Source organism: Coregonus clupeaformis, chromosome 3 (genome assembly GCF_020615455.1).
Source record: "Coregonus clupeaformis isolate EN_2021a chromosome 3, ASM2061545v1, whole genome shotgun sequence".
In the NCBI taxonomy this organism is placed as follows: domain Eukaryota; kingdom Metazoa; phylum Chordata; class Actinopteri; order Salmoniformes; family Salmonidae; genus Coregonus; species Coregonus clupeaformis.
In genome coordinates, this window is record NC_059194.1 from 29,418,931 (window position 1) to 29,441,743 (window position 22,813).

Sequence of the window (22,813 nt, forward strand, 5' to 3'; positions counted from 1 at the left end):
CTCTCTCTATCTCTCTTTCTCTCTCCCTCTCTCTCTATTTACATGGTTAAAAAGGCAGATGGCAAGGAACTAGAATGGAATGAGAGGTAAAAAGTCGAGAAAAGTGTGTGGTTCAACAGAAAAATGATTCTCTCCACTGCTCCACTACCTATCCAGCCACATCTGTTAACCCATTCCACACGGATATGCACGCACACACACACACACACACACACACACACACACACACACACACACACACACACACACACACACACACACACACACACTCATTCTCCCTTCCCTGAGGGAGGGTAAGCTGATAGCCCTGTGCTGGTGTGAGTGACTGGTATTAGTTTCTCCTTCTCTCTCTGATACACACTAATGACTCACCAGGGACTAACTCTGATAAATAATGAGAAATCAATAGAGAAATAGAGCTCCATGCTCACTTACATAATACCTCTCTCTCACTCACTCACTAACATACCACCTCTCTCTCTCTCTCTCACTCACTAACATACTACCTCTCTCTCCCTCACTCACTTACATACTACCTCTCTCTCTCTCACTCACTAACATACCACCTCTCTCTCTCTCTCTCTCTCTCTCTCTGTCTCTCTCTCACTAACATACTACCTCTCTCTCTCTCACTCACTAACAAACTACCTCTCTCTCACTCATTAACATACTACCTCTCTCTCTCACTAGAATACTACCTCTATCTCACTCACTCACTAACATACTACCTCTCGCTTGCTCACTAACATACTACCTCTCTCTCACTCACTTACATACTACCTCTCCCTCGCTCTCTCACTCACTAACATACTACCTCTCTCTCTCTCACTCACTAACATACTACCTCTCTCTCACTCACTAACATAATACCTCTTGCTTGCTCACTAAAATACTACCTCTCTCTCACTCACTAACATACTATCTCTCTCTCATTCACTCACTTACATACTACCTCTCTCTCACTCACTAACATAATACCTCTCGCTTTGTTCACTCAGTCACACCTCAGACCAGCACGTGTGTGCAGGCAAATGTATGAATGTTTGTGCATTGTGACTATCTTTGTGTGTATGTGTGTTTATGTGTGTGTGTGTGTGTGTGTGTGTGTGTGTGTGTGTGTGTGTGTGTGTGTGTGTGTGTGTGTGTGTGTGTGTGTGTGTGTTAGACTGCAGCCTGGGGCAGGACAGGTGGGACTGGTGGCAGTGCAGGCCAGGCGAAGCAGGGGACTGGAGTATCTCCTCTATCAGGGAGGGGAGCACTACGGCTGGTGGCAGCTGGTCCCTTCCCCCCCTCCCTGCTCCCCTCCTCCAGCACCCCGCGGGTAGGCAACAGGAGGGGTGAGGAGGTCAAAAGGCAGAAGAATGGGCGGAACGGCGACACGCAGGATAATCGGCTTTTATGAAGCGCAGAGAACAGAGAGGGCTGGTAAGCGCTGCTCTGACACAATGATACTGAGATGAACACTAATGAATTAACACATTAACACAGGACCAAGGGGCCTGCAGGTCGCCTCAGCTGCTCACACACAAACACACACACGCACACACAAACTCGCTAATGTACTCACTAATTAATTTAATTTGTCATTTGTCAAGGACAGCCAAATGCTTTTTGAAATGTGATGCTTTTTGAAACATTGGGGGTGTCTGGGTCTAAAAACGATGAGATACAGACAGACGGACGGACAGACAGACAGACAGACAGACAGACAGACAGACAGACAGACAGACAGACAGACAGACAGACAGACAGACAGACAGACAGACAGACAGACAGACAGACAGACAGACAGGCAGGCAGGCAGGCAGGCAGGCAGGCAGGCAGGCAGGCAGGCAGGCAGGCAGGCAGGCAGGCAGGCAGGCAGGCAGGCAGGCAGGCAGGCAGGCAGGCAGGCAGGCAGGCAGGCAGGCAGAGAGACAGACAGACACTAACCAAAGCCATGTGATACTCATTAATGTGTTAATGTTGATTCTCTTACATCTCAATCTGGTTCATCCTTTTCCTCTCCATCCATCCCTTTAATTCAGGATTGTGTGGTTACCTTCCTGCCCCCTTCCTCCTCTCCCTCCCCCTTTCTCTTTCTTTCTCGCTGTCTCTGTCTAACCAGCATGAAGAGGCAGCCATGCATTCAACCATCAGACAGGCAAATGTTACACACACAAACACACACTCACACACTTGATCTCAGCCAAACCCTATCCCTCCCTTTGTTTTTACAAACCAACAACACAATACTCAACAAATATCTCAAAATAAATGCTCAAAACATATACAATAAAACAAACATTTTCTGTGATTGGCTTTGTCTTCCAAAACGATTTTAGCCAATAGTAGCCTACTAAGGACTTTGTGCATTGCCCTGTACCCACAAGGGCAAAGCCCTTCCACCCCATAGTCCTGTGTTTCATGCTCTAACACAATGTAAGTCACAGGCAGGGTTATCCTCGTCCCCAAAGGGACTGGAGATCCCGTTCCACCCATCTCTGACCTATAGAATCATCCCACTGAGCATGTCAGCATGCAACACAATTCTCCCACTGGGAACACCATACACTGAGCATGGAAAAGAGAAGACATTATCTTTCTCTTTCATTGTAAACAGAGATTTATTCTGTCAAGCAATGTAGGCTAATGTGAAATACCCCCAATAAATGTTGTATGACACAAGCTTCATTGATTGCTATAGCTGCCTGTTGCCCAATATACAGCACCAATGTCTTGGAGCTTAATATGTATATTAAATACTTTAAATATTTCATGAGGATGGCAGGAAAAGAATCGTTAGGAGAGGTAAAGTTTCATTAACAACTCCATTTGGCTGCGAGGCAATCTCGTCCTCTACTACTGTCACTTTTATTGCAATAAAACACATCTCTCGAGTCCCTCTCTCCTTCCTATCCCACACTCATCTCCCTTTCTCCCCGTCTCCCTCTCTTTCTACATATCATAATAAAACATTTGTAGATCCTCTTTAAATGCACTATTACTTATGGCTGCCTTTTCATATTCTAACATCACGGGCACTTTAGTGACGATAGAAAAACGCGTCATTCATTATTCAAAAGCAGCCGATCCTGTCCCTAAGAGAGAGAGAAGCCCGCTCGTGAAATTGATAACAGTGGAGACTCGTGCAATAAAAATGGAGCCCGCGGGTGCCACCAGCCCGAACCTCGATTATGCAGATCAAGTGGTAATTTCTCAAACAAATCGCACGCTTTCAGTCTTTTGTTCCCTTTTCTTTGGACTAGAGCATATCTCTCCAGAGAACCAGAATGCCAGCTGAATATATTGGCTTTGCAATTTTGCACGAGAATTGACGTTCTAACAGAGGGTCATTTAGAGGAAGAGAGCTCTCCAAAGTCAAGTGTTACGCCTATTACTCGACTAATAATTATAAGTGTTACAATTACTTTAGCCTACTATAGTATTGGCATAGTTGTTTTTTTGTAACCACTATTATATAATTGTTGTTAAAGGCTTTAACATTTTTGTTAGAATGTAGGCATATCTACAGGGAGTCTTGGCTTGTTTCCTGATCTGTTTGTGCTCTTGCAAACTCCATTGCTGTCAATGTCAATCAAGCACACTCATATTTTTTATAAAGTTAATATGTTTTGTAACTATTAGCGTATTTATTTATTTCTAGTATTTTTATGATTTACTACAGCTATTGTTATTTTATAAACCTAATTATGATTTTATCATCCATACTGTGGGCCTATGATTTTTAAAAGCTTTCTCCGCAATGAAGAACATCCAGGGTACATCGGGGCTAATGTGACTGGGATAATCTGAGGATTACACCATCTTATTTACACCCACGACCCCTGGACCAACGCTCCCCGGTCCCCGTCCGATCATTCCATTTCCATTAGCGCCTAGCCTGTGCCACGGTTTCCGCCGTGTACCGAAATCCACAATGCAGCAAAAAGTACGAAAAATAGAGAGAAAAAACAGTGGTATATGCGTACAGATGTTCATATAAATCTAAATCGAATGTATGCAATCGAAATATATATATATATATATATATATCAAACATATAATTTCATAGAATAAACCTATGAACAACACACACAATGAAAAGTTAGGATGATTTAAATATGAAATAGCCTGATAACTACATTGGCAGTAGCCTAAATGTGTACGGTGAAATGAGAGCTACTACAGTCCAATTCTTCTCCATGAAAATATGGCCACCAGCGTGGTCACATATGGCGGGGAAAACTAGCCAATTCTGCCAGTCCATATCGCTAAATAACCACCTCAAAATTTGGTTGTCTTTTGACACCTCGTTTATTCGTTTACGGACAACACATGTATTGTGAACTGCTTCAAAAATATTACTACGAAATTATTATTATTCATAGAGGAAATTCTACAGGATGAATCTGAAAACCTTAACGCAGTTTTGATAAGAAAAAAATATTACATGTTTAGATGGAACATTATAGCCTAGAAAAAAAATCAAGATAACCTCCATTTATTCGTAGAACAAATTCGATCGAGTTGATCATTTTGCATGTGGCCGGTAGGCTACCTATCTCATATTGCCTCATCATATGAATCATGAAAATAGTCTTATTCATTACAGTTACAGATATCAATGCGTGTCAAAATTAAAACGTATTGCAACCCAAAATATAGGGTTCAATTATATATAGGCTAATAGTTACAAAAAGTGAAACCTGTGTTGAAAATCTTAAATATTGTAAATAAATTAAATGTTAAATAGTTGAAAGACTAGGCCTATATCAGTACCAGAGATGAGGACAGGAACCCATTTCAGCAAGGCTCTAGCCAGGGGTCGATGAACAGTTAATTGTGTCCCTCTTTTCATTGCGTCTGATGGGCAGCAAGTTCCAGCGACCATGCAGACCCTCCACTTCATCTGTACTAGCCCGTGGCCTCGTCACACAATTCCCTTTTATTAACAATTGATGTGGCACAGCCGGGGTGCACTGTGCACCATTTCCATATAGTTTAGGCCTTATAAGGACTTAAAGCATTATTCCTATTATAATTATTAATCCTGGCGTGTGTATGATATAACCCACTTGTTTACTTACAGAGGAGGAGTAAATTGTAGCTGTTAACAGATGCCCGTAATCATAACGGAGAGGTGATGCCTCGCATCTTCTATACCTCAAACCAATGGCCCTAACCAAGGACCACCTCAATCCATGACGAATAGAGAGAGACTCTTGTGTTAATACAGGACCTCTCGTGTTTCTCATAGAAAAAAATCAACAAGACGACTGAACTGCCTGCGTTCATCTCCACTACTCCATACTGGTCCAGGGAGAGACGCACAGCCCACAACACACGTAGCGTTATGGACTGTTCTGCATATCACAGACATACCATAGAGAAAAGACAGGCATAAACAATAAAGAGACAAGAGCTATTGAGATAATCAAAGATTAAACGGTATATTATACAAATAGGAAACAGCAATAAGAAATAGAAATATATGTAGGCCTAACTGTTGCAACTCTTGTATGTTATTTCAGTTCAATGGAAATATTATATTACAGCATACTGTATTTCCATGGAGACCGGGACAATGGTTACAAAATGGAGATTAGAAAACATGGACTCCGATCACCTTTTCAAAGCCTGTAAACCCACTATGTCAAGTGAAGGATTGTCCAAACAGGTCAAATTAAAAGGTTTAGAAATCGATGCTCTGAAATCGCACTAAATTGTACCAACTCTGAGAGCTAAGAAGGAGTATGGTGCCAAATGATACCCACCATGCTTCAATCAGTCATTAAAATGACAGCCAATGAACAGTCAAGGCGTTGACAGCATCAACCAATAGAAACACAGGAATGGGGCTTTTGGGGGGAAGCAGCTAGACCAAGATGTTTTGACGCAAGGAGTAGAGCGTCACAGATGTCTCCAAACGCACATTAAACTTTCACTGGCGCGCGGGAGGATGATCTGAAGGAGGCCTTTCCGAAGTTGCAGACCGTCGGATTTTAAAAGGAGGATGACATTGGAGCCAACGGCATCTTCTCTTTGGCATAAACCGTCCGTTTAACCTCTTAATTTAATTTCCATCCAGTCCAGCCATCCCACAGTCTATTGAAAGGTGAGGATGGAGCGCGCACCCAGCGCCCCAAGTCCTCCTCCCAAAGCGGCCCAGCACGAACCCATCAGCTTCGGTATCGACCAGATACTCAGTAACGGTGCTGACTCTGAGACCGGCCGGACCAGCAGCAGATACGGTTCGGATACAAGCAGTGGAGACGGTTACCGTTTGGGAAGCACAACTGGAGGGAGTGCTGCCACCTACACTGCGCTGTCCATCTCCCTCTCCGGCATGGTACCACAGTTAGAGGATCCTGGTTTGTACGGAGTGAACCATAGCCTGGGCAGCAGAGGAGTGATCCGGGTGCCCGCTCACAGACCGTTGACTACCTCGGGGCCGCCGCACTTGACGAGCGCTGTACCCGGGTATGGAGGCCTGTGTTACCCGTGGGTCGGGAATAGGTTCGCCAAGGACAGGTTATCAGGTAACTTTCCGATAGAACCCTTAGCATCAAATAATGTTATTGAAAAAAATACACAATTTCATGCGCAGTGATTTAGGTTATCTATTTGAACATCTCCCCGTTTCCCGTAATGGCAATTTTACTTTCAATGTGTTCAAAACAGCTTAGCTTACAATAAGCAATAAAAACTAAAATAATAAAAATGATGTGATTAATAAAATAACCATTCATTTAATCTTCAACCTTTTATGCATAAAACAAATCAGAAAATCTAGGTTTACATTTTAAAAATGTAGTCATTTAGCAGACTTGACCCATGCAATTTTACTGAAATTGTAACCTGTTTCGTTATTCTTCTTAACCATTTAGCCTATACTGTAGCAACGAAAATCACACAAATATTGAATTGGTCTATAAAAAGATGGCCCTTTTTTGTAAATGTTTGACCTATAACAACGAAGTGAGTGAGAAAAATCTCAGACAAATTATTTGGTGCTAGAAGACCCTAAACCCTAAACTGGAAGTCAATGAAAATGGAGGCATTTACAGAGAGATCAAATCAAATATAAAATATACTATTTTGGTTGATTTTACAATGCAATTTCAATCAATTATAGGCTACCGATTAAAAAGTTATTAACATACCACGTGAAATAGGAAAACATAATAAACAATGTTATTGTACCAATTATGTTGGGAGTCATTCTTTTCCACAGGGATTTTATTTTCACCATAGTTCACACCCAACAGTTTAGACAAAGACATATGAAGAACTCGAAAATATTCTCCCCAAGAGTGGTTTCCCATAGTGTGAATGTTATGCCATAATGCTATTGATCTATTTAATTTTTAATATTCCAATTCGGCACTCAGAACTGAACCCAAAATGATTAACTCCCTGTATTTACAAGGCTATTTCATGTGATTGTTTGTTCACGCTAGAGGAAGCAAGCCTAACTTGAATAGCCAGACAGGAATGATGGCTTTATCCACAGAAAATAATCGGATAAAATAAAAAAGGAAGATTCACACATTTCAGGTGGGTTAGTCGATGTAGGCCCAAACAGAACTGCTCGGTTTTATGCAGGCGTCAAAATCAACCAATATAATAAATATTATTCTGTTCTACTACTTTCTTTCTCCAAAAACATTTATACCCTAACCTTTGTTTTCGGGTGAGGATTATGTAGGCCCTACAAGTAGGCCTACTACCAAACCTTATGAACTGTACAACGAAGTTGGAGGCTCACCTCACTCTTCCACTACGTAAACTCAACCTCCAGTCTGTCTTTCTGCTCTCTCCATCAGCTCTCGTGCCATTCACGGTGACCCGGCGAATAGGTCATCCATACCAGAACCGCACGCCACCCAAACGGAAAAAGCCTCGGACATCGTTCTCCCGTGTGCAGATTTGTGAGTTGGAAAAGCGCTTCCACCGGCAGAAGTACCTCGCGAGCGCGGAGCGGGCCACCCTCGCCAAGAGCCTGAAGATGACGGACGCGCAGGTCAAGACCTGGTTCCAGAACCGCCGGACCAAATGGAGGTCAGTTGATCCATGAGCTTACATGTTTACTCAAACCTTGAGTTTACCACATAGAGATGGATAGAGGTATCTAGTGCCCAAAAGCCAGTTTTAGCATGTGCAGGCCATTGAGGACTTTCACCATTTTGAAGCAGTCAACTGGGTGGGACTTCCTAAGGGTTAAGGAAGGACCACATGATTCCATCCAGGTCATCAGGAGGGATCAGCCAATTAATTATACTAGTGAGCAAACATTCCATAACTGCAGATGGCACTAAATTGTCAAACTTGGCTTTATACATTTTCAAACAACACACTACAGATGGCAGTATGCACCCTTTCAGTTTCTTTGCCAACTCATAGAAGTAGTAGAAGAAGAAAATGTACAACTTCAAAATAGAGATGGCCTCAATGGCGCTGCCCATTCTCTCACAGACACCATAAATAGGACAGGTAAAATGAAGCGATGTCTATCTAAGTCTATGGTTTACCTCTTCATTTTATATGTTTTCAAATCTCATTCACCAGTCACTTCCGCTCATGCACAATTAGTCTGGGGAGGAGGTTAGTTTTCAGCTAGGCCTTAATGGGGACTAATCATTTTCGGGTTGTGTGAATGTATAATTGCAGAGGATTTTAAACTAAAGGAAAACAGACTCAGGCTGTTCTTACCATCATGTTTGTTCCTGGCACTGATTTCAATTCCTGGTTCTGTCTTAAAAGGAGACATACTGGTGGTAGGCCTACAGGATATTCCTATCGTTTTTTGGGAAGAAACATTTGGGATCTACCAGCTGGTTCCAGTTGCCTAGTGTGCTTATTATGGGATTGTTCAGGAGAGTCGCTATGATCTATGTACTGTGATGCCAATTTTTACACTTGTGTTATAAGAAAAAGTAAGCTGTAGATGAATATGGAAAGTTGAGGTGGTTTATAAATGTCCACTATAGGCTACTTAAGTGTGACCATTGCTGAATGTCAACATATAAATATATTTTGTTCATATTTCGATTTTATGCAATTAATCTCTCTCTTTTTGCTCTCTCAGGAGACAGACAGCGGAGGAGAGGGAGGCTGAGCGGCAACAGGCCAATCGGCTGATCCTGCAACTGCAGGCCGACGCCCTCCACAAGTCCCTCAGCGAATCAGCAGGCTCCGACCCACTGTGCTCACATAACTCCTCCCTGTACGCCCTGCAGAACATGCAGCCCTGGGCCGAGGAGAGGGAGTAGGAAGAAGTCTCCCCTAACCGCTGATCCAGGGTCGCATATTTGTTCATCCGTCCAATTGGGATGATCTGATCTGATCCTAGATGATTTGTTGGTACCAAAATGGAGGGTATGGACAGTGTGATGCCCCTTTGAGACTGTGTAGAGACTAGGTGTCTTATGGGGCTACACCCTCAACCTGAATGAGTGACTGTACTGTTGACATTACACAAGCACCGTGACCAGTTTACACACGTGTTTTTACCCCTATCTGGCCTTATGTTACATTCCACACTTTGACTCTATGGCTAAAGACTGAGGTTGTAGACTAAAACTGACAGGGAAGGATGGGAGGAGTGTGTGTGTACGGTAGAGGGATAGATAGAGGAGTGTAGGAGAGAGGGAGGAAGAGGGGGAGAGAGAGGGAGGAAGTGGACAGGGGGGAAGAAGGATGCATGTAATGTTGGTAATACAACTAAAACACACATCCTCAAATGTTTCATTTGGGACACATTTCCTATGAGGATGTAAATGTTTCATAATTTGTACTTGGGATGTATAGATATGTAAATAACGATATAACCTCTTCACTTGAGAACACTTTGTTTATGTTGTTTGTGACATACAGACATGAATGGAAAGCTTTATTTTAGTCACAGCCTCTCTCCCTTGCTAAAGAAGACACTTCAAACGTCACTACTTTCTCTGAAAAGTTTATTGTTAAATATCATTTTGTACAACATTTCAATATACACTGATGTGATTTCTTTTTTTCTGTCTGTCATTCTCTGTCTGTTAGTCTCACCTTCCTGTGCTTTGCTGATCATGAATCTTGATATTGTATAAAAGTATAGGTGACGGTAAGGTAATAGGTGGCTGTGAAATAAGAGATTCTGTGTTTTGTTGTCAGTAAGTCTTCACATTGATTAGGCTATTGTCATCATCACCCATGGGTCATGGCTTTCATTCCTGTATTCTCAGTGACAAGGTATAATTCTCTCTCTCTCTCTCTCTCTCTCTCTCTCTCTCTCTCTCTCTCTCTCTCTCTCTCTCTCACAGTGAGTGGTTGGGTATTGTCTTGAGAGTTGTTACTGTACAGTCGTAATGTCCCACAGGATACCACGCACACACCCATATTGGCACAAAACAAACATAAGAATACACTTCAAAATAGTGCTGAGCAATTAGTGCTTTTTGAAGCCTGTTCAGTTTTGGTTTGTTTTTGGAAAAAGAATCACGGTTTTCAATTTAGGTTAATTTTTTTCATATTTTTTTAAACAATAAATGCATTATGTGTTCAATGCTGTAACAACAATGAATAAAACAATTGACAGTAGTGAGTGACAGCCTATAACTATCAGTTATTAGAATCTAACCATAATTTATTCACATTACTTTACTTAAATATTTTGGTTGTGTATATTACATATTTGTTTTTAGTATGGTGATGACTTTATTATTTCATTAATAAAATCCCAATGATGGTAGTGACTGGCCATTACTGCATATCACTTTTCAACAAACCATTCTTTATTCACATTACTTTAATAAAATATTTCAATTGTTGTGTATATTTTTATTTGATGACTTAATATTTTATTCCAAGTCATCATCTCATCTCTGCTCAGGCAGTAGCAGCCAGCCAGCCATCTATCTCTGTGCTCCCCAAAGAGTCATCCTTCAGGATAGTAGGCTAGCCTAGCTGGCTAGCTGCCGGCTGTCTGATGAAATCAATTTTTAAGTAGTTATTTCAAGTAGATAAGGCATATTTTTAACACTGCTAAATAACAACTATCAATCAATTAGATGTATTGTCGGGTAGAGATACCCAAGCAACCGCTTTCTATCCCTCTCCTATCTCTCTATCGCTCTTCCTCAGTGTCTGTCTGTCGGCCCACAGGCTTGCCCGGCAAAGAACCAATGAGAACAGGCAGCTAGCTGTAGGCAATGGATTCTGGTCATTGTAGTTCATTACCACGTTTTCGACGCTTAACTCTGATGAGTTGGACAACATGTCCCAGACAGAAATCTCTCTAGAGAAATGGCACAAATGACGCACAGGAAAACCCCCGAACTAAATGGAATTCAAATAATTGAACCACCGTCAGTCAATTAGTTATTTACAAACAAAAAATAAACAAAAAATGTCGGTTAATCGCTCAGTGCTACTTCAAAATTGGACGTAATACGTTTTTACTATTGTATATTTCTGTCATAGGCCACAGAACATCCAATCCAGGCTCTGTGGGCAGGAATATCGTCTGGCCAGATTGATAGACAAAGAGACAGATCAACAGAGCTCAGTGCAGACAGAAAGATAGAAGCCAAAAACACAATGACACAAGGCACAACAACACGAAAAACATTGACTAACACTAACACTAACACACATAAAGTAGGAGTGGTGCATTTAGCAGGGTTAGGACTGACTTGGTTTAAATGTATATTTCTTAATATGTTGCAGTCAAATACAGATCATATGAATTCTACAAATGAAAATGCACAGGAAATGTACTTAATGTGTATTTGTAAACTGTATTTGTGGTGAGACTGAGGCCAGGATTCAATCCAAGGTGTGTTATTGAGCAGCGCACTGACTGCCGACAATGCAACTTTTAAGGGCAACTTCCCCAACGTTCGCGGAGATTGCTTTATAGTGCGCCTCGGATTGAATCCCGGCCTGAGACAGTGTAGGTATGTGTGTATGTCTTAATCTGTGTGTATGTCTCTATAATGTCAGTATGTCCATTAACAGGTGTTATATACACTCTCGGAGAGAACAGTAACCATAACAACAATGTCAACATCAACAGAACAAGACTGAGAGAGGTCGGACCAGGGGTGAAAGGTTACAGGGTCACAGGAAGATCAAAAACAGGTACAGGGGGTCAGAGGTCAATGGGAAGGGTCATAACCCAGCCTGTTGATTGGTCACTGCCATGGTAAGGTGATGGTGAGACACTGTGCCACATGACAGATGCATATAGCTGTTGCTGGGCGGCCAGTGTTGAGTACCTCTCATAACCATGGTGACAACAAAGTTTATGTGTGTCCCTTTTTGCCATTAAATGGCGGGCTGCTCTTCCTTCTCACAGTTCAAAGGTCTCTTCCCATCCCTCTTTCATTTTCCCACTGTGTCTCTTTTCCACTCCTTTTCTCTGTTTCATCTATATGACGTTTTCGAAAAGCTGCAGGGACCTCATGATGTTTTCATCCTGGAAAAGAAAGTATGAAAAAAATGAGAAAACTGATCAGGAGGAAAATAACAGTAACACCTCTGAACTTGCACATACAGTGCTCAGTGGAGTCCTCTGACTGCATCATATAAGTACCACTAGGGGGCAACAAAGACTTAGAAGAGGTTAAAGCAGTTTAAAATAGAGTACCACATTATGAGTCATAATACCCATAAAACCTAGCAATCAAAAAAGGAAAGGGTTCCAATAATTTTTCCACCATTCATTTTTCCCATAGGGTATTTTAGAAACTGAAAATAAGGGCTGTGTTTTGTGTAGGCTTACCCTGGCATGACGTTTTGATAAGCATGTAAATCTCTAGGACAAGGTGACTTTAATCAATATATTCACCTGTAGTTATCCCCCAAAAATGAAATGTTAATTAGCTGCTAATGTGGCTATCATAATGTACTACAAATGCCATGATGAGCTCTGGGTGCCCATGCGCCTGTCATCGAAATAATTTTGACAGTAACCCTCCAAAAAGTTGTTCATAAACCTTTTTAATTTCCATATGTACTAGGAAGATAAGTGTTTGTTTCTTGGGCTTCAGGAATGTGACTGAAAAAGTGCCTCAGGCCTTGAAAGGGAAAAAAATTTAACTTATTGAAAGGGGATATCGGTGAAAAAATGCCCACGGTTATGACCGCGCCAGTGCCTGGAGCTTACTCAGGTGTTCAAAAGCGCATATCAGACCGAGAGCATAATGCTTATTAATTAGTTATTTATGAGGTTTAGAAAATAATCTCTCCACAGAAGCAACAGTTACAGGGATGGTAAAAACAGCTTGAATACCATGACAACATCAGGTAAACTGGGCAGGAGGGAGCTGTGCTTCTAATACAGCAGTTCTGCAACATCTTTAATTGAGCCTCTCATTCTCCTTAATTGCCGGCCTCAAGAAAGGGATTAACTGTATAAGAAGCTCTGTGGACAGGTCATCTGGATAGCCAATACATTTGCAGATACAAACATATGATCATCTTTAGAGGACAACAGTTCTTGAGGGCTTGAACAAAAAAAGCAGTTTGCGATTTCTTTCATACTGGTAAACCGGCGTTTGAGTTGTGTGGTTGAAATATCAACAGTCCCTTATCTCTGGTATAGCTTTTACATGCATCATTCAAAAATAAGTTTAAATTGTGTGCAGCGCCATGAGCATATAATGCACAACGTCTCAGGAAAGACTGTCTGGGTTGGCAATAATCAGTATAGGAAACAGTCGGGCGCGCAACCTGGACCTACAGGCGGTGGTGAAAACATTTGCTCACAAAAATGCAAGGCGACGCAGTCGCATACTGTAGCTACTATAGGCCTCTACATAAAAAGAAAAGAGAGTACAGATATACAAATATACTTTATTCTAAGAGAAAAAAATAGAAAAAGAGACGCAGACAGAGAAAGCAAGGATGACTTCAGGAGACCAGGGGAGTCTCTCAAATTGGATGACATTTTATTTGATTCAATTTAATTTACCTTGAATACTGCAGCCCATTTGTGTAGGTTATTAGCCAGACAAAACCCGCTGAGTTCAACAATAAACAGCGGCAGAATTTATCCTCAAGCCTACTACTTTTTTCCTAATTGTTATAAAACGTTTATAAATAGCAGCTAATACGGTATATAGCTATAGATAGATGGCTACACTGCATAATGAATCCGTCCCTAGTAAGCTAGTGTTTTGAGGGTGGACTGACTCTATTATTAGGCATTAATAGACTGGTTTTAAGCACAACAATGTTCTATCCAAGCTGGGAGAGAGCCCGAGGATGGCTCATGTCATGCAGCTTCAGGTAGGCTATACAGGACAGCTGCATATTAAAACAAAAATCAATTGGTAGCTGTTGCATCGAACATTTATTTTACAATCTGCAATTTTTGAATTTCCAACTTTAATTACTGAACAAGTAATTACATTATTTTCACCAGCCAGCAGTCTAAATGGAAGGATTGCGACACCGTGTATATCGCTTCATGACATTTTAGGCTTAACATGAGAAAATTACAACCAAATAGGCCTACCAATAAACATTTATCCATTAGCTAAAGCAAAACTATAGGCTACATGCCCTGGCACCACAGAAAGCCTATCGATTCAATAGGCAGCCGCATAGACATGTAGACAGGCCTCCTGTAGCTCAGTTGGTAGAGCATGGTGCTTGCAACGCCAGGGTTGTGGGTTCGATTCCCACGGGGGGCCAGTATGAAAAATGTATGCACTCACTAACTGTAAGTCGCTCTGGATAAGAGCGTCTGCTAAATGACTAAAATGTACAAATGGAATGTAGCAATTTCAGCACCATGGACAGTGATCGGTAGTCTATACTTTGTGAGTGGCTGTCTGGCTGACGCATAAAAAACAAATTAGTGGGGGGGAATCTGACCTTGCAGGGATCCAGAGAAACTGCGTTATGGCAGTGCTGTGAGACCAATGGCTCTGGTCTACTTATTGCTCTCTCCACCCGCCCCGCCATACCAGAAAAAAATGAGGGAATGGGGTGTCTCGCTTTCTCTGCCCTGTCTGGTAAAGTGTAAAGACCAACAGAAGGGGAAAATGATAGTGTAGGATTATTTTCTAAGTTATATTATTTTCTAAGTCACTGTTGTGTAGTTCTAAAATAACAAACTACTCAAAAGTGTTTGGAATTGTAATGATAATTGATTATCGACTACGTTGCTCTATTCTGATTGGTCAAATGTTTGTTGATGGTTGGAAGAGTACAGGAAGTATTTGAGTTGAAACGTGCAGTCCTAATGGCGGTGAAAATGGTCAGTTGATCATTACATTTGCATAAGAGTAATCAGTCTCCAGCCAGTATTCGTCTACATAGAGAGTGATCCATCCACCATCTAAAACCCTCAAACTACAATAGTATTAGACAGGATTAAGTGGGAGGGATGTTTAAGGATCAAATCTAATTTTATTTGTCACAACAGGTGTAGAATTTACAGTGAAAAGCTTACTTACAAGCCCTTTCCCAACAAAGCAGAGTTAAAAAGTAAGAACTATTTGCTAAATAAAAAAAGGGAATAGTAAAACAATAAAATAACAATAATGAGGCTATATAGAAGGAGTACTGGTACCCAGTCAATGTGCAGGGGTAGGAGGTAATTGAGGTAATATGTACATGTAGGTAGGGGTAAAAGTGAGTAGGCAATCAGGATAGATAATAAACAGAGTAGCAGCAGCGTATGTGATGAGTGTGAAAGTGTGTCTATGTGTGTGTGTGTGTGTGTGTGTGTATGTGTGTGTTGGAGTGTCAGTGTAAGTATGTGTGAGTGTGTGGGTAGAGTCCAGTGAGTGTGCATAGAGCCAGTGATAATCATATAACTCCAGATAACTCCAGTTTACCTCCTGGCAGGACAGAATGAACTCATCCAGAGTGACTACTCCATCTCTGTTCTTGTCCATCTTCTGGAAGAAAGCATCCACATGTTGTTTGGGAGTGTCTGTCTTCAGGGCTGGGTATGTATACTTCCCCATCATGTCATATATCGCTCTGACGATGTCTGTCATCTCCTGTAATACACACAAAAGCACAGTTTGTCTGTCAGTGGATGTTGAATGATGAAACAAAACACATCATTATTTAGAAATGTACTTCATACATAAACACACACACACACACACACACACAAACACCTCCTTGTTGATGTAGCCATCTCTGTTGATGTCATACAGGTTGAAAGTCCACGTCAGCTTCTCCCTCACTGAACCCCTCAGTAAGATGGACAGAGCCATGACAAAGTCCTGGAGGAGGGAGAGAATGACAGAATGAGACACTGTCACAGGGACAACAAGAGGAAGAATGATCCAGCATGGAATACACAAAGGGTGAGTGATCTGAGAATTGTGAGAGAGAAAGAGAGATAGAGAGAGAGGGAGAGAGAGGGGGAGAGAGAGAGAGGGGGGAAATTGAGAGACGGTAGAGGAATGTTAACCTCAAACTTGATGGATCCGCTGTGTGCTGAGTCAAAGGCGTTAAACAGGTAGTGTGCGTAGGAACTGACATCTGCATAGCATTGGAGAGAAGAGAGATTTGTGTTACTCTTTGTGCTTACACGACATATCCACTACACAACTCAACACCTTTAAATGTTATGTAGACACAGACACAAACCAATTTCTTACCTCCATGGGGAAAGAACTGGGCATATATCTGTTTGAAGGTGTCCTCATTCACCACACCACTAGGGCACTCCTACGGTGGAAATAGAAAGAGAGAAGAGAGAGAGTGAAAGACAGAGAGAAAAAAGAGAGAGATCAGCCACAGACAGACATCAGTGACAGACACTAAGTGATGAAGTAATGAAGAAATGGAGTGATATGTGTATACTGACTACATACGTTTTTGAAGCCACGGTAAAGGACTTGTAGCTCTCTCTTGCTGAAGTTGGTCTGAGCCTCCAGTTTATCCAGCCCTTCTGGCCGATGACACACAATGCTCATCTCAAAATCATCATCAATTTTATCTAGAGAGAGAGATATATATACTGTAGGTAGGTAGGTAGGTAGGTAGGTAGATAGATAGATAGATAGATAGATAGATAGATAGATAGATAGATAGATAGATAGATAGATGATAGATAGATAGATAGATAGATAGATAGATAGATAGATAGATAGATAGATAGATAGAAGAGAGAGAGAGAGAGAGAGAGAGAGAGAGAGAGAGAGAGAGAGAAAGAGCGAAAGAGCGAGAGCGACTGACCATCATCAAGACCCCAGAGGGGATTTACACAAAAGGTTGCATTTTCATCAGCTATAGAAAATAGAAATAGGTAGGGAGAGAGAGAGAGAGAGAGATAAGGGGGGAAATAAAGAGAGGTTCAGGTATGGGAGGGCACAATAGGACAGGGACGGAGCAGAGAGAGTAACAGAGAGAGAAGAGGGTAGAGAGAGAGAGAGAGGTCAGTGTAGAAATCCCTGTGTTGCGCCACCTCAGTGACCTGATCATTAACAACTCCTTACTGCCTCTGCCAGAAGGAAGGGGACCAGAGGAAGGACGGATGGGCACACACACACATGCACACACACTCCACCAGGCCATTTGGTTTCATCATGGTGGCAGAGCTGTCTCTGTCAGTGACTAATTAGTGAGAGGTGGAGAGTGCTGACTCTAGCCCAAGGTGAGGTAATTCAGACACAACTCACCTAGGAAGCCAAGTGACACATAATGCTACAGTTGCTCTGACAGAGGCACTGTTCAATGATACTGTACAGTCACACATTCACTGACACACAAAACCATCCTCACACAGAGGTAGGGTTGCAAAGCTACTGGTACTTTACCAAAGCTACTGGAATCTTCAGTAATTTTGGTAATTAACAGAAAATCAATGGCAATCTATTGTAACTTTGGTCATTTATACTAACTATACTAATTTATATTAACTTAAAAAATGTATTCATGTATAGTATTCCTTTTTTGGTCCCGCTTTAAATGACGTGCAGCTTATAAAGGCTTCATAAACACTACTTAAATGTGTTACAAATCATTTATAACAGTATGCCATGCTTTATAAAGTGTTCATAAATGTGGCATAACCACCAATAACAAATGTGACATAACCCACTATGTCAAATATTACATAAACCTGTGCTTTATAAAGGGTGGCATAAGCACCGCTTAATAAAGGCCTTATAAATCATATTAAATTGAGGCTTCACAAAGCATTTATAACCCTGTCATGCATCTTGGTAGAGTATTGCAACTCCAGGTTATTGGGTTCGATTCCCAGGATCACCCATACGTAAAATGTATTCACACATGACTGTAAGTCGCTTTGGATAAAAGTGTCTGTTAAGTGTTATATTATATTTCACTAAAACATTTCTAGGATGGCCCAACCTCTTTCCCTCTTGGGTGCAGAGTCAATATTGGACCTGACCTCAACATCCCACAAAATGCTGTGCTGCAGGATGACATACACTCTAAAGTGTATGTCATGCACAGCAAAACATGTTGGTAGGGCCTTTTAAAATCAGTTTTTGCCCAAATTTCGTTTTCTTGGTTTTGTTTTTCCAGGTTTCGGATTTCCCCCATTTTTTCTGGTTTACCCCAGTTTGTTCACACTTTTTTGATAGAAAAACAACAGAATTAGATTTTTTGTGTTCACAACAATGCTTAAACCACATTAGGGGCTGACTTTTGAGGTCTGGGAAAAATCTAAGAAAGATTTCTTTGTGTAATTGCCCTTTAATTCAGTGAGCATGCCCTGCACTGTTGTTTGGTTAGCAGGTTTTCTGTAGTGCATTAAGTGCACATGTGAAGTGATTCAGCCGCCAATGGAATGGGGATACTCAATTTATTGTAGCCTCACGTGGAGGAAAGAGTGGCGGAGGAAGGACTTAGCTTCTGCTGCAGTGTTCATGGTAAAATATTACGCATTGTGGCTGTGCTTCGAATAAAAGGCCAGCAACACTCTGTATTATTCAGAGCCCCATGAAATGATACCATATACAGACCCTACTGAGTATTCCCTAACATACTTTTACTGCGGCACCCAGAATTGTTCTTGCTGTAAGCCAATATGTATTCCATATACAGTGATTCGCACTGGCAGCATTTATTTGACCTTGGTTTTAAAACCCAAATGTAATGAAAATGTCACTTAAATATTAACAAATATGAATCATTGTTCATTTTTCAACAATTATTTTTCATATATCATTAATGGTTATTGACACTGTGTAAAGTATTTTTTATCGTCACTACTTAACACAGTCAAAAAGTTATAATTATGGCTAAACCCTGCCCATTTCCACAATGTATCTTCTTAAAATGTGATTTTAAACCTAACCCTAACTAATGAAGGCCAAGTTTGATGCGTTGGTCCACCTGACCTTCCGCACATTTGGGCGGAAGTGTCTGGGAACGAGATGAGGTGTAATGTGACTAACATGACATCACTTTAGAGCGTGTGTCATCCTTCAGCACAACATGTCACCCTTTATAAAGCGCATGTTAATATCACATTCGACACAGTGGGTTACGTCAAATTTGACATTGGTGATTATGTCACACGGTTATGCCACATTTATGAACCTTTTTATAAAGCATGACATACGGTTATAGATGATTTGAAAAGCATTTTTGTAGTGCTTATAAAGGCTTTATGAAGCCTTTATCAACTTAACCTAATTTAAAGCGGGACTCATTTGGATCTATCTGTGTCCATATTGTCCATGAGTTTCTAGTAGATAGGGTTAGGGTTCAAGAGAAAATAGACTAATTCATGAAAAAAGCATCTAATCAACATTTACATTTACATTTTAGTCATTTAGCAGACGCTCTTATCCAGAGCGACTTACAGTTAGTGAATACATATATTTTTTTATACTGTGCCCCCCGTGGGAATCGAACCCACAACCCTGGCGTTGCAAACGCCATGCTCTATCAACTGAACTACATCCCTGCCGGCCATTCCCTCCCCTACCCTGGACGACGCTGGGCCAATTGTGCGCCGCCCATGAGTCTCCCGGTCGCGGCCGGCGGCGACAGAGCCTGGATTCGAACCAGGATCTCTAGTGGCACAGTTAGCACTGCGATGCAGTGCCTTAGACCACTGCGCCACTCACTCAACAATGGTATTATTTTCAATTACCTCTGCAACTCGTCCAACTATTAACTTTTTTCAACAAGTAAATACATATTGACATAGTGTCAGGGAAAAATTAACGTATTTACCTGCTTTGTTGATTATTTCTGTATGAATATTGATCGATCTCTTTCTATTGCTAGGGGATTTCTTAACTACCAATGCTGTGCTTTTCATAAGGATGGTTCCCTCTAGCTCCCTGCAGCTGGTCTGGGTGTTTCGTCAAGGACATGGTGTGACTCGAGTTTAGAGATTAACAGAACAGACCTGTATTGTCTCCCCTCATCTTTGCTTCTGTTCAACTTGGTCACACGGTCAAGAGAAAGAGCCTCTGAGAGTGACCACAGTTTTTCAGTTCATCCTGTCTTTTACTATCTTACAAGGGCACAGCTATGTGGAGATATGAGGTGAAACGGAACTAACTTTATCACTTGCTCATGCGCTATGACCCGATACACATAGCCACAAGAAGAAAACAAGGTAGCTTATGATGCCCTGAGCTGCCGGGGAGGGGTGGAACCAGCCATGACTAAGCATTTTTAGGTCCTCTATATAAGACGTCAGCATTTCCTGTATCGTTGGGCTCTCAACGAATCACATACGGATGGTCGTTGACCAGCTCCATTATTGCAATAATTAATCGATATCAAATAAAGATGAATTGTTTGAAGAAATGACAGTCTCTCTCACTTGATTCGAATTTCCACGACAATAGTAAAATAAATAGAAGTGTGTAAAAACAATATATTTCATGCTGAAACATTCATATTAAACACAAAAGGTATTCAATAAATGTATGGTTTATATTTAGGATCATGTTTTACAGCTTTGTCATTCTATTTTCATCTTATTTAATTATTTAACATATTTGACATAAGGCCAGAGAGAAGACCAGAGAGAGGGCCAGAGATAATTACAGACACCTACAGTGCATTCGGAAAGTATTCAGACCCCTTGACTTTTTACACATTTTGTTATGTTACAGCCTTATTCTAAAATTGATGAAATTACACACAATACCCCATAATGACAAAGCAAAAACAGGTTTATAGAAATTCTTGCACATTCATAAAAAATCAAAAACGTAAATATCACATTTACATAAGTATTTAGACCTTTTACTCAGTACTTTGTTGAAGCACCTTTGGCAGTGATTACAGCCTTGAGTCTTCTTGGATATGACGCTATAAGCTTGGTACACCTGTATTTGGGGAGTTTCTCCCATTTTTCTCTGCAGATCCTCTCAAGCTCTGAGAGGTGGACTCCAATCAAGTTGTAGAAACATCTCAAGGATGATCAATGGAAACAGGATGCACCTGAGCTCAATTTCAAGTCTCATACTAAAGGGTCTGAAGACTTATGTAAATAAGGTATTTCAGTTATTTTTAGTTTTACATTTAGCTGTCATTATGGGGTATTGTGTGTAGATCAATTTTAGAATAAGGCTGTAACGTAACAAAATGTGGAAAAAGGGAAGGGGTCTGAATACTTTCCGAATGCACTGTATAATGATCTAAAGTCACCAAAAGGACGACTAGATTACATAAAATCCTTCAAAAGATACAAACATTCTGGTAGTTTACTTTGAAAGCTTCCAGTAATATACCCTCCCTTTGCAACCCTACACACAGGCACCGCTAGCTCTCTCTCTCTCTCTCTCTCTCTCTCTCTCTCTCTCTCTCTCTCTCTCTCTCTCTCTCTCTCTCTCTCTCTCTCTCTCTCTCTCTCTCTCTCTCTCTCTCTCTCTCTCTCTCTCTCTCTCTCTCTCTCTCTCTCTCTCTCTCTCTCTCTCTCTCTCTCTCTCTCTCTCTCTCTCTCTCTCTCTCTCTCTCTCTCTCTCTCTCTCTCTCTCTCTCTCTCTCTCTCAGCCCTAACTTCACACACAGTCACACCCCATAATATTACAGCAATAGTCATAGAAACCAATACTAATTTCTGTCTTCTATTCAAATGAAAAAAAATATTTGCTCAGCGGGCTAACATGGTCAAGAGACACAGACTATCCGGGTTGATATCCTGACAGATTCAGTATAGTAGTAGTGCCAGTGGTAACTACTCACCCTCAACATGGATGACCCCCAGAAGGTGCAGTAGTTTAACCGCCCCACATATCAGAAGCATAATAGCTATGATATGGAGACTGCTCGCCTCATGTTCTCCATCCTCATTATCCATTTATCCTTTATCTATCTCTATACCTATCAGGTCTACCTCTGTTTTTTCTTCCTGTTCTCCCTTCTCCCCCTGCTCTGGCGGTACTTATCTAAACTTTCTATAGAACTTATCCCACCCCTCTCTCTCCTTCCCCTCTATCTCTACCTCTCTCCTCTCACTGACTGCAATCACTATCACTCTACCTGCCTCGCTCTCGCTCTCTCTATCTCTCCTCTCCGTATCCCCCTCCCTAGGGCATCTCTTTCTCTCCCCCTAACCTTCACTCCATGCCTGTGACCCTCACTCCCCCTATCCCCAGTTTCTCACTATCCCTCGCTCTCATTTTTCTCATTCCCTCCCTCTTTCTCTCTGTTTAGAAATAGAATGTCCTTCACTCTCAGGATGGACCCCACCTCCAGGGTGAGAGCTGAACCGCTGAACCTACCAGGACAATGATACACTCACCTTCAACCTGCCAGCTGTGTGTGTGTGTGTGTGTGTTGATGAAGGAGCCTCATTAAGAGGTGACGTCACGCCTGACTTTACATCACAGAGCTGTGCTTAACTTGCTTGAAAATTACTTTGCTAAAC

General features: G+C 41.4%; 2 protein-coding genes across 3 annotated transcripts in view; one reads left to right on the forward strand and one right to left on the reverse strand.

Moving 5' to 3' along the window:
* The first annotated feature begins 5,872 nt into the window (after nt 1-5,872).
* Nucleotides 5,873-9,835, forward strand: LOC121544169 (T-cell leukemia homeobox protein 3-like). Its single transcript, XM_041854119.2, has 3 exons — nt 5,873-6,521; nt 7,809-8,043; nt 9,071-9,835. The coding sequence occupies exons 1-3, from the start codon at nt 6,104-6,106 to the stop codon at nt 9,252-9,254; spliced, it is 837 nt and encodes a 278-aa protein (XP_041710053.1). The 5' UTR covers nt 5,873-6,103; the 3' UTR covers nt 9,255-9,835.
* A 442-nt stretch (nt 9,836-10,277) lies between these two features.
* Nucleotides 10,278-22,813, reverse strand: part of LOC121544186 (Kv channel-interacting protein 1) — a 72,823-nt gene continuing 60,287 nt past the window's right edge. For both annotated transcript variants that reach the window (XM_041854120.2, XM_041854121.2), the window contains exons 2-7: nt 16,815-16,939; nt 16,599-16,668; nt 16,409-16,479; nt 16,110-16,217; nt 15,819-15,986; nt 10,278-12,445 (exon numbers count right to left, since the gene is read on the reverse strand). In XM_041854120.2, coding sequence (XP_041710054.1) covers nt 12,398-12,445; nt 15,819-15,986; nt 16,110-16,217; nt 16,409-16,479; nt 16,599-16,668; nt 16,815-16,939 — 590 coding nt within the window. In that variant the 3' untranslated portion in view covers nt 10,278-12,397. The remainder of the gene's footprint in view (nt 12,446-15,818; nt 15,987-16,109; nt 16,218-16,408; nt 16,480-16,598; nt 16,669-16,814; nt 16,940-22,813) is intronic.